This window comes from Mus caroli, chromosome 9, assembly GCF_900094665.2.
Source record: "Mus caroli chromosome 9, CAROLI_EIJ_v1.1, whole genome shotgun sequence".
Lineage (NCBI taxonomy): Eukaryota > Metazoa > Chordata > Mammalia > Rodentia > Muridae > Mus > Mus caroli.
In genome coordinates this window covers 68675951-68687821 of record NC_034578.1, presented here as the reverse complement: position 1 = coordinate 68687821, position 11871 = coordinate 68675951, and the positions used below count along the sequence as shown (strand labels likewise).

The following is an 11871-nucleotide window of genomic DNA, read 5'->3' as shown; positions in this document are numbered from 1 at the left end:
TTTTTTGGTTTTTCGAGACAGGGTTTCTCTGTGTAGCCCTGGCTGTCCTGGAACTCACTCTGTAGACCAGGCTGGCCTCGAACTCAGAAATCCGCCTGCTTCTGCCTCCCGAGTGCTGGGATTAAAGGCGTGCGCCACCCAGCTTGGCTTTATTTCTTAGAAACACAGAGCTAGACAGACTGTGGGTAAACTGAGACCAGCAGAGATCAATGACCTAACATTAAGTGTCTAGCTAGTGGCAGAGACAGGATTAGACGAATCTTGTACCTGGTCTAGGCTAAGTGTTTGTGTGTCCATTTTCTCCCAGAAGGACCTGGGCGTTGGGCTAGATGTCTTCTGAAGTTCCTGGAAGCTTCTAATAGCTTCGGTGTTTCCTTTGACACCTTCTCCCCTCCACTGACAGTGTCTAAACTGATTCAAGTGGATTTAGGATCGAGAGGTATATTGTCCAATGAGGGATGGGGAATCTTGAGAGGCTATCCATCCCTCAGGACAGAGGAGATAAACACTCCATCTGGCACTAGGTTCTGAGTCTTGCGATCAGATGTGGCAAATAACGCCCATATCCCAGTGTCCAGTGGTGAGAGTCTGGGGCTTTTGGGAATCATCTCTCTCTAATCAATTAGGTAGAGATGGAAGCAGTAATCAGCAGAATTATTAATTTAATTAGCTCTGCCCACCTGGGTGTTCAGGAGCAGCAGATAGTCAGCAGCATCTTCCCTTCCCCCAGACAGGGTCTCGTGAAGCTGAATCTAGCTTCAAACTCACCATGTAGCCCAGGATGACCTTGAATTTGATCTTCCTGACCACTTAAGTAAGCCACCACAAGTCATGTGTGTAGTGCCGGGGATGGAACCCTGGGCCGTGTGTTTGCTGGGTTCCCTAGTTTGCTTCTGTCGCTGTTAAATTCATCCCAAGCAAAAGCAACCTGGAGGAGGAAAGGGAACAGGTTTATTTGGCCACATCACAGTTCATCATCAAAAGAAGTCAGGGCAGGGACTTAAGCGGGGCAGGGACCTGGAGGCAGGAGCTGATGCAGAGGCCCTAGAGGGACGCTGCTTACTGGTTTGCTCAGCCTGCTTTCTTCTAGAACTCAGGACTACCTGCCTAAGGGCAGCACATCCCACAGTGAGGTGGGTGCCCCCACATCAATGATCAGATGAGAAAAATTCACTACAGGTCTGCCCACCCACCAATCTCATGGAGGCATTTTCTCAATTGAGGTTCCCCTTTCCCAGAGGACCCTGGCTTGTGTCAAGTTGACTAACCAGCACACTAGCCAAGCACTCTACCATCTGAGCCACATCCCCAGACTCTTTCACAGGCTTCTGACACTTGTCGGGCAACGTTGTTGAACCTTATCTTTATTCTATAAAATACTTTATTTTCATTTCATTATAAAAATATGGGAGAGTTGGGGAAACGATAAACATAAAAATGAATCTCAGTTCTGTTACGTAGCAAAGACTGTCATGGGTTTGGATGATCATAAATCCCACTTATGAATGGGATTGGCCTGTGTTTACTACTCTACACCTGCTTCCCCTTGTGACATTATATCATTATGAGCATTTATTTTCCTTGGGAAAGATTCCATTCAATTCATCTTCCCATCCTAAGCAGCGGGTGGTCTAATAGTCCACAGCTGTTGGGGATTGTAGGGAAAGCTGTGGCCTGCTTAACCTCAGTGGGACAGGCCTCAGCCACTGTGGGGATCCCTGGACCCCCAACCAGAGCGCTGCTGCAGCGTCAGACAAAATGGACTGCTGCTGTGTGTGTCCTCACACTCCTAGGTATTTGTTTTTTAATTTTCACCCAACTAGAAAACCCTTGTGGACGTGACTTTGGAAAATAGCCATATCAAGGATCAAATCCGACATCTGCAACAGACCTATGAAGCATCCATGGACAAGCTGCGGGAGAAGCAGAGGCAGTTAGAGGCTGCTCAGATGGAAAACCAGCTCCTGAAGATGAGGGTAAGGCCACCAGCCTTCCCCACTGGCCTCTCTCTTCTCTCTCCTCTTCAGTTCTTCACCTCTCTTTCCCCATTCTCTTTCTCACCAGAGTTTCTTACAGGCATGGTCTGAAGGTACCAAGGAGCTGTCTGTTCACAGTTCCCCACCTAGAGTTGGGCGTGCCTTTCTAACTACACGGCTAACTACAGTGGCCTCAAGGCATTCCTAGAATCACTGTGACTTTGTGGTTATGCTATTGGGAAGGGCAGTGGGATGTTCCCTGGGATATAATCAGGAGCTTGGAAGGGCTCTCACTTTGCCATGTGAATGTTCTTTAAAGTTCCAAGAACTGCCTCCACCCTACACATGCACACATCCCTCAAAGATCTGATCCTCTTGACCACTGGGTTGCATGCATGCCTAAGCTAGACTCTAAAACTTTGAAGTCCAGGGGGCCCTTCCCAAGTGGGTTTTTTTTTTTTTCCTTTTTGTAACAAGGTTTCTCTGTAGCCCTGGCTGTCCTGGAACTCACTTTGTAGACCAGACTGGCCTCCAACTCAGAAACCTGCCTCCTCTGCCTCCCAAGTGCTGGGATTAAAGGCGTGTGCCACCATGCTCAGCCGGGTCTTTTTTTTTAAGCACCTGTTACATAATGGTTTCCATATGACATTTCCATACATATATCGTACACATATCAAATGATCGTATCTGTGCCCTCATAACTCTTTCTGTCCCTGCCCCCAGCTCTCATGGGTCACCTTCCTTGTCCCAGCTAAGCCCCAGTTTGCGTTATATCTTTTGTGTATGTGGGAGTAATGAGGTTTACTGTCAGGAGTATGAGTGAGGGATTGTTTGTGGGAACGCAAGCAACCAACAATTGCACCACTGAAGAAAACATCTCTTTCTACCAGCAACTCCTACAAGAAAGGGTGTGGCTTCATAGGCCCTTCCTCCAAGACTGTGTTCTGCACAGACTTAAACTGTTCTGTAGGTCATGTATAACTTATCACCTAAACCAGAGTATGCCAGTGAAGAGCAGAGCTGCTAATAACCCAGTCAGGAAAACCATCTGCCAGCACATCTTTCCCTGTGGCTGCCGTGCTCTACCGTAGACTCTCTGGTGTTCCCCTCTGGAGCGCTGCTGTTACAGCCACCCTGGGGTTGGGCTTGAGTAATAGCCCTTTTTATGCTTTCACTCCCAATAAGACAACTCTTTTTGTTTTTTGTTTTTTTTGGATTTTTGAGACAGGGTTTCTCTGTGTAGCCTTGGCTATCCTGGAACTCTCTCTATAGACCAGGCTGGGCTCGAACTCAGAAATCCACCTGCCTCTTTGTTATTTTTGATTATGTGTTTTTATGCGTATCTGAGAGTGGGCTTGTGCACCAGAGTGTAGCGCCCACAGAGGCCAGAAGAGGGCATCAGATTGCTAAATGCTGAGTTACAGAGGATTGTGAGCCCCCTGATGTGGGGACTGGGAACTGAACTCAGGTTCTCTGGAAGATTAACATGTCCTCTTAACCACTGAGTCATCTCTTCTGTGCTAGGTCAGTCTTTCTCTTTACAACTTTATACATTCTATTTCTTACTATTTCAAACTTTTAATTTTATAAATTAAAAAAAAAAAAAAGATTGTTTTGGAAGAAGTCAGAAGTTCCTGAGTTAAACCTTTGGGTATCTCTTCACCCCACAAGCACTTACTGAACACCCACTGTTTGGGTCAAACCTGTGTGTTCCTTTTTTTCTCTGGGGTGTTATGTCACCAGTATGACTAGGTAGCTTGAAAGTCCAGATCCCTCGTGTCCAGCCTACAGTGTGGCCTGGGTTAGAAACTGGTGCTGAGTTTGGTCCTGACCACTAGAGCTCAAAGGGTTTTTCTTCACTCTCTCCTTTATTTCTCAAATACATTTTCAAATCCTTCAAATTAAAAAAATGAGAAAAGTTCCAGGGACGCAAGGGGCCTCATGCGAGTGGAGTGCAGCGTGAACAGGCTTCAGACGGGGCCTGTTTCCATGGCATCTGTGTGATAGCCATGTGTGAGGGGTGGACCTGGGTCCTCAGTTAGTGACAGTCTTTACTCAGAAACTTCCATCCTGAGTACTGGCCCAGTGATGACCATCCAAGGGCATCAAAGAGAGACTTGTCACATCTTTGGAGTAAACACCATGCAACTCATTAAGGTCAAAGGATGCCTCTGCCTCCCTTTCTCAGAGGTGAGGCACTCACAAGCTCAGATGCCTTAGGTGAGCAGAAGCGGGGGGGGGGTGAGGACGCAGCAGCAGCAGTAGCAGGAGGAGTAGCAGGAGTAGCAGGAGTAGCAGGAGCAGCAGCAGCAGCAGCAGCAGCAGCAGCAGCAGCAGTGGGGTCGGTGGTATGAGGTCCTTACCAAAGGCCAGAAACAGACCATCATATGACATCTCTGGAGATCCACCCCACCTACCCCAGCTCCAGAGATTCTCTCAAGCTGTACCAGTTCCAAAGGCTCCCAGCCCTGTGGCCACACTAGGCCAAGATATTTTCAAAGACAACAGTTTGGAAAGCATGCAGTGTGGGAAGGATTGGTGCAGATTTTTTTTTTATTTGTGTCTAACAAGGCCTGACTTGGAGATGCCGTTGTTCGGTGCCATGAGTGGGGTTGATTGGAGAAGCTATAAAATAATTAAGTTGTGCGTGTATATGCATGTTGCATGTGGGTATAAGTCAGAGGTCATCGTCCAAGTGTGGTTGCTCAGGAACTGCCCAACTTCTGAGACACAGTCTCTCACTGGAACCCAGGGCTTGCTGTTTATAGCTGGCTGGCCAGTGAGCCCAGGATCATCTGACTGTCTCTGACTGCTCTGTGCTGGGAGTTACAAGTATGTGTCACCACACACTGCTCTTTCCCTTCCTTTCTCCCCCCTCCTCCCTTTTTTTTTGCATGAGTTCTGGAAAAAAAAAAACTTTACCAACCGAGACCATCTCCCCAGCATTAAGAAGTGGCCTTTTGAAAAATTAATCCTCTGAAACACCTTGTCTCAACCATCCTAAATAATTTAGTGTACAATGCCATCTTTCATTGATGTGTGTTCCTCTCCCTCTCTTCCTCCTTTTCCTTTTATCCCTTTCTCCTTCTCTTTCTCTCTCTCCACCTCTCTGTACCCTCCTGCCTGCTGCTTCTCTCTACAGCAGACTCCTGGGGGTCACGCTCTGAGCTCTGTGTGTAGAGATGCTGGGGGGGGGGGAAGGGGGAGGCATAAGGTACAGGCTGCAGTTCTGCAGTGAAATTCTTTGCAGGTGGAGTCGTCGCAAGAAGCCAACGCTGAGGTGATGCGGGAGATGACAAAAAAGCTGTACAGCCAGTATGAGGAGAAACTGCAGGAGGCACAGCGCAAGCACAGTGCGGAGAAGGAGGTGCTCCTGGTGCGTGTGCACTGCCTAAAACACAACACATGAGACGTGGCTAGCAGGTTTAGTCGGAAGTTGAAGGGAGTCATGAGGTTGGATATAAAGAGGAGTCAGGGGATTCATTCATTCATTCATTCATTCATTCATATTTATGCCATGGGTGTTAGATGCATGTGTGCTCTGTGCACATTGGTGCCCTGGCTCACGTGTGCCCTTATGGAGGTGAGAAATTCATGCTTGTATTATGCCTCTTCCATTCTCCACCTTCCTTATTATTTATTAATTTTGAAATGGAGTCTTTCACTGAACCTGGAGCTTGCCATTTAGTGTAGGCTGCTGGCCATCTGTTTCCCAGGATTCCCCAGCCCTTGGGCCATGTGTTAGCTCCCACAGTACATACTCTGTCATGCCCAGCTTTTACTTCCATGCTGGGGATGTGAACTCAGGTCCTCATGCTTGCACAGAAAGCTCTTCGCCCACTGAGCCATCTCCCTGGCCCAGGAAATTTATTTGATTGTTCAGTTGCTCCCATTTTTTTCCTCCTTCTGGAATAACCCAAATGTCTCTGTTTCAAATTATGCATTTCTCCAGCTAATTGGACCACTCACCAGCATCCAAGTGGACCCTGTGTTTGTCTGTTTATTCCATTTGTTTCTCCTTCTGAAAACTCCCACTTCCCCATCCTGGATAATACCATCCCAGCTCACTCGCCTTGAAAGCTCCACCCTCCCCATCCTGAGCTCTGTTATTCCCACAACTAGAAAGCCATTCTCCCTTCCTCCTCCTGGCTGTGGGATTACACTGTACCTCTCAGGAGTCCTTGTCCCTGTCCCTGTCCCTGTCCCTGCTCCCCCACCCCCACCTTACAACTGTGTCTGGTTTATCTGTGTCCTTGGAGGTTTAATCAACACAAAGATCTTTGTTTTTTTTTTTTTTTTTTCCCATAAGAGTAAGTTGGCGCATTGCATTGTGGGAGGAAGATCTGGAAATTCATTCTACTTCAGTTGTATGTTGGCCCACATAGTGACACTCAGAGCATTTGTGTAGATTTTTTAACCCTTCACAGGCTGTTTTATTTAGTTTCTTTTTTTTCCCCCACACCTTTGGAATATAAGCTTTCAGAAGAGACAGTGACTAGACTCATTGAAAAGCCACCTGAAGGGCCAGTGGGTGACCTCCTTGGGGTTTAACATTCCTTTTACAGAGGTCACACACCAAATATCCTACATATCAGATATTTACACTATGAGTCATAACTATCAAAATTACAGTTATAAATAATGAAAATAATTTTATAGCTAGGGGTTACCACAGCATGAAGAACTGTATTAAAACGTCACAGCATTAGGAAGGTTGAGAACCGTAGCAGATAAAGATGCTTACTGCCAGATGATAAACTGAGCTTGATCCTGAAACCCACGTGGTGGGAGGAGAGAGCAGACACTTGAAGCTACCCTCTCACTTCCACACTCCTGACCACACACACGTGCACCCGTGTCACCCAGATCCCCTCGACACACAAAATAAAATAAACGTAAAATAAAGTTAAAGAAGAATAGCTACATGATGTGCATTGTTCAGAGGCGAAACCAGGCTCAAGACAGTTGAGTCCACTCTGTGTGAGACACACAGGTCCCAAGGTCCTGCTTTCCCAGGGAGATCATGACCCAGTGAGGGTCTGTCTGGACTGAGGAGAGTCACCTGGGTATCCAGGCCGTGCTGAAGAGAGTGTGTACCCTGTTGCAGGAAGAAACCAATAGCTTTCTGAAGGCCATCGAAGAGGCCAATAAGAAGATGGAGGCAGCTGAGCTCAGCCTGGAGGAGAAAGATCAGAAGATCGGGGAGCTGGACAGGCTGATTGAACGCATGGAGAAGGTAACAGATGCAGCCTGGGCTACGGCCCACCTGCCTGGTCCCCTGGCCCCACAGTTCACTCGAAGCCTCCGTGCTGACTCTTGTCAGCCTCCCTCCCAGTTTGCAGGGAACCACATCCTGTAAGGTGGCACAGAAGGGAGCCGAACAAAGTTCTTGTCTTCCCCTCTGGTAACTATTGCTTGCTTGTTTCTGTAGTGCTGGCCATTGAGCCCATGGCCTTGTGCGTGGTAGGCAAGCCATTAGCTACAAACCTATCAGGCCAAGCCTGTCACAATTATTTTGATACGTTTAACAAACATCGTCACCTGTAAAATTCTTTCTGCAAATTAATATTGCAGCAGCTAGCTTCTGTGGGCACTCCAGATGTGCTCTTTATTTAACCCGATGAGGCAATGTGTTTGGCGGCTCCATCAACACCTCACCCCTCGTGTTTCTGGGGCAGGTGTCTGGGGCAGGTTGACTTTTGCATGACACACCTGGTGCCTGAATGAGGTGCGGAGGCAAACTCTTCTGTGTGTGGCAAACAGGCTGACAATGGAGCTCGGGGGAAGGGGGGGTGCTTACGGAGTCTACAAGCCAGTCTAGAGGCAGGAGCAGAAATGAAGCTGGAAGTGGAAGAGAAGAGATAGGAAGGAAGGAGAGGAAGAGAGAGCATGTGACATTGAGCAGCGGACAACTGACTTCTAGGTAGGACCAAAGCTGACTCTAGTTTCTGGGAAACAGCTTTCTAGCTACACTGTGGTTGCAGATAGCACTGACCCACCACCGACACGATGTCATTGGCACCCAGTGCCAGGACCTGCATCCCGGAAACCTCCAACCTAATGATGGAGTGAGGTCCAGTCTGGGCCTCAGGTAGATCTGAGGATGGGCTCTGACAGCGCTCCACCTGCTCACCACCCAGGCCTTCATGCCTCTGGACCCACCTTTGCTGGCAGGGCTCTGCAAACTTTTTTTTTTAAGGGATTTTGCTATATTAATATCTATAATGTATGTCTAGTGAGATTTCAGTGATGACAGGTACTGTACTTTTATTAACAGTTCCATTAAATGTTAATAAGTTAAATAAATGTTAAATTAAACTTAAATCTACACATACGCGCACATTTATATATTCAGCAAAGTGTATGAAACATATAACTTAACACACATATGTTTCTTATTGCTACTGAAATAAATTGCCGAAAAGTAGCTTTCGGTAATGTGAATTTATTGTTTTCAGCTCTGGAGGTGAGAAGTCCACTCTGGTGTCAGAGTCAGCCATGTAATGTTGTCTTAGCATCCCAACTTGAACTCTACTGCTTCCTCTAGCTTAATCCATGAGACCATGCAGAGCATTAACCATGTTTTCACAGTTCCCCTTTCTGTGTGAGATGGTGTGTTTATGCAGGACTAGGTCCTGGACTTCTTTGTGTTGGGGGACCATTGTGCTGGCCATTATGGCCAGCATCATATATGTTTTATAAGCAATTATTCCTGTGTAAACACACCTGGGTTGGTCCATAAGCTATTATCAGAATTTCAGAGCCTCTTTGCTAGATGTTTTTGAAAACAATAAGGACTCACAATGTCATGGGCCATTGATTTATGACATAGATTATCATTATTTAGAACTATAAGTTTTCATAAGACGTGTAATCCTGGGCTGGGGTTCATGTGGTTTGCCTAGAGTGTTTTTTTCCAGATCCATACATATGTCTATGCATTGGGCCCCTTTGAGTTCTGAGCTCTGGCCTAGTGGATGTGTGAACAGGGAGTGTTGTACAGACTTGGAGAGCTGAGTGTGCCTGGTGTTCATCCTCTGCCTAGCTCCATCTGGATCCATTGATTATGTCTGTTTTAGGAACGGCATCAGCTCCAACTCCAGCTCCTTGAGCATGAGACAGAAATGTCAGGGGAGATGGCAGATTCTGACAAGAACAGGTGAGGCAGGCTGGCCTTGGACTTCGAACAACTCAGAGGTGGATATGCACACTGGTTGTGTGTGTGTGTGTGTGTGTGTGTGTGCGTGCACACGCATGTGCACTAGATGCACATGTGTGCATGTTCTTGCCCACAGAGGCCAGAGGAAGAAGTCTGGTGTCCTTCTCTTATCACTTTCTACCTCATTCTCATGATCCACGGTCTCTTGCTGAACCTGGAACAAGGCTGGTAGCAAACAAAGCCCAGTCATCTTTCTGTCTCCCCTCCCCCAACATCCACAGCTATGCCTAAGTTTTTACAATGGGTGTGTTGGGGATTTGAACTCATGCTTAGGCCTTCATGCTTGCCTAAAAAGACTTCTTACCCACTGGGCCATCTCCTCAGCCCAGTGTGCACTGTTTCTGATAACTCATTTGACTCTTGTGCTTTCACTCATGTGGTCCTCACTTAGGACAAACCTATACATAAGAGTGGCATTGGCTGAGAGCACCCAATGTGGGCCCAGTTCCTTCAGGAGCTTGCAGCTGTGTCTTGATGGTGGCTGTAGTTCAGCGGGACACATCAAATGACGGCCACAAGCACAGAAGTCTCATCTGCTTGTGCTCATAACCCTGAGTGCACAGGATGTACCTCATTAATGAGATAACTCATCAGCTGTGACCGATACCGTTTGTCCTGGAAACTAATTTTAAAATGTTGCTTGTTTCCATGCCTTGCATTGCCCTTTGGTCATGAGTGTGTGAGACCCTGGGTGGAAATTACAGGAGTCATACTTGGTTTTTCTAGAAATCAAAAGGCGGAGAGGAAGGAAGGGAAGGCTGGGCTGATTGGAGCCCTTGGGCAAGTCACCTGACCTCCAAGGCTCTTGGCCTGTGGAATGGAAACTTTCTAAATAAAGAATAGTTATGTTGACCAGATGCCCATCCCTTTGATTCACGTTGTGAGGGAACTTTGACCTACTGCCTGCTATATAGTATGTGCTGGGGAAAAAAAATCTGTTTTCCTCGATCTCAAATATAGATTGATTGATTGATTGTGCAGGTATGTATATGTGTTGCAGATGTTCCATGGCATGAGTGTGGAGGTCAGAAGACAACTTTCAGGAATTAATTCTTTCCTTTCAGCATAGTGGGTCGTGTGGGGAATCAAACGCAGATCACCGTGCTTGGCAGCAAGCACTCTTACCTGCTGAGCCATCTTTCTGGCCTTGCTCCTATAACTTGAGAGTTTCCCAAGTTGTTGGGGTCCTCACTAGTTTCTACTTTGGTGCTAATGAGGGACCTGGTATTGCTGGGAAATGGGACACAGCCACTGAGCATTTCTTCCAGTGTTCTGCTCTCATGACACACAGATCATAGTCACCTGCCTATGTAACCAAAGGAGTCATAGCTCCTTTGGTTAGCTTGAGCTGAGCAAAGACAGAATAATGTCTCTCAAGAAAAAGCTCTCAGAAAAAGTTCTGGGGTGCAGGGTGGTGATACAGTGAAGGGCTCTCCGTGTATGCCTTGATGGTCCAGTCAATGACCAGCACAGCAGTGATGTGTGCAGGCTCTTCTGGATTCCACCCTTGATTTCAGGGGCTCCTTCTCCCTCCCCCTAATTAAGGTCACTGACTGCATGTTCCAGTCTGTGTTAACCCCCAGGCAGAAAGCCTCTCAGGTTTCTCAGTGCAGAAACGCCTTCTCATTCTGCCCTTGAAAAGGACAGATTTGTCCTGACACAGAGTGAAGCTCGAGAAGGGGCCTGAAGGAAGGTGCTCTTTCTCGGGTGATAGCTATCCTGAGTTAATCCCTAGAGTCCACAGGAGAAGAGTGTGTGGCTTGAGTTTGAGTGTTGCTTCTGTGAAATGCTTCTGTGGTCTCTGCCGCAGTAGGGGGAACGGCAGCAGCTGTCTTGAGTCAGGGCTCAGAGCTCTCTTCTTTCTTAGGTACCAGCAACTGGAGGAGGCGTCGGCCAGCCTCCGGGAGCGGATCAGACACCTGGATGACATGGTGCATTGCCAGCAGAAGAAAGTCAAGCAGATGGTTGAGGAGGTAAGCTCTGGAGAAGCCTGGGGCCCAGGACAACTTAGTGTTGTGGAGAAAGATACCACTTTAGCTCACACTCGACTTTGCCCAGGTCACTGTCACCGCAGCCCAAAATGTCAGGCATTTCTTATGTGCTGTGAGGACCAATGATTGTCCCCCTAGAAGGAGGGGTTTCTTTAGACCAAAGTGTTGGTCAAGTGCAGTTGATAATGCACACTGAGCATGGTGGCCTCAGGGGACAAAGGTGACAGAAGGTGACCTCGGCCCAGGCTTCCCTCCAAACCTGCCCACATTTCTTGCACCAGCCGCTGCGCCTTTCTCTGGGTGCACCTGTCTCTTCTGCTCCTTTCATCCTTTCCCATGATGCTCTGCCCCCATGTCCTCTCCCTTCCTCTCATCTCTCACTCTTGTTTGTCTTCCGTCTCTTCTCTCTTCTACATCCTTCCTCTCCTTAGCTGTGTATAATAGGAAAAGGTACATATTTAGTCTGATGGGAAGCTTGTCATTCTGTTATTTTTCTTAATGAGAAGAGAAGCAGGTAGGTTGGACATTTATGTACTTCTCTAAGAAGAGAGAGGATGAGCCGGGCGTGGTGGCGCACGCCTTTAATTCCAGCACTCGGGAGGCAGAGGCAGGCGGATTTCTGAGTTCGAGGCCAGCCTGGTCTACAAAGTGAGTTCCAGGACAGCCAAGGCTACACAGAGAAACC

General features: G+C 47.6%; 1 protein-coding gene across 2 annotated transcripts in view; it reads left to right on the top strand.

The window, feature by feature from the left end:
- Myzap (myocardial zonula adherens protein) overlaps positions 1-11871 on the top strand; it is an 88690-nt gene that overhangs the window by 35024 nt on the left and 41795 nt on the right. For both annotated transcript variants that reach the window (XM_021171902.2, XM_029481481.1), the window contains 5 exons: positions 1824-1976; positions 5227-5352; positions 7084-7212; positions 9056-9135; positions 11063-11168. In XM_021171902.2, coding sequence (XP_021027561.1) covers positions 1824-1976; positions 5227-5352; positions 7084-7212; positions 9056-9135; positions 11063-11168 — 594 coding nt within the window. The remainder of the gene's footprint in view (positions 1-1823; positions 1977-5226; positions 5353-7083; positions 7213-9055; positions 9136-11062; positions 11169-11871) is intronic.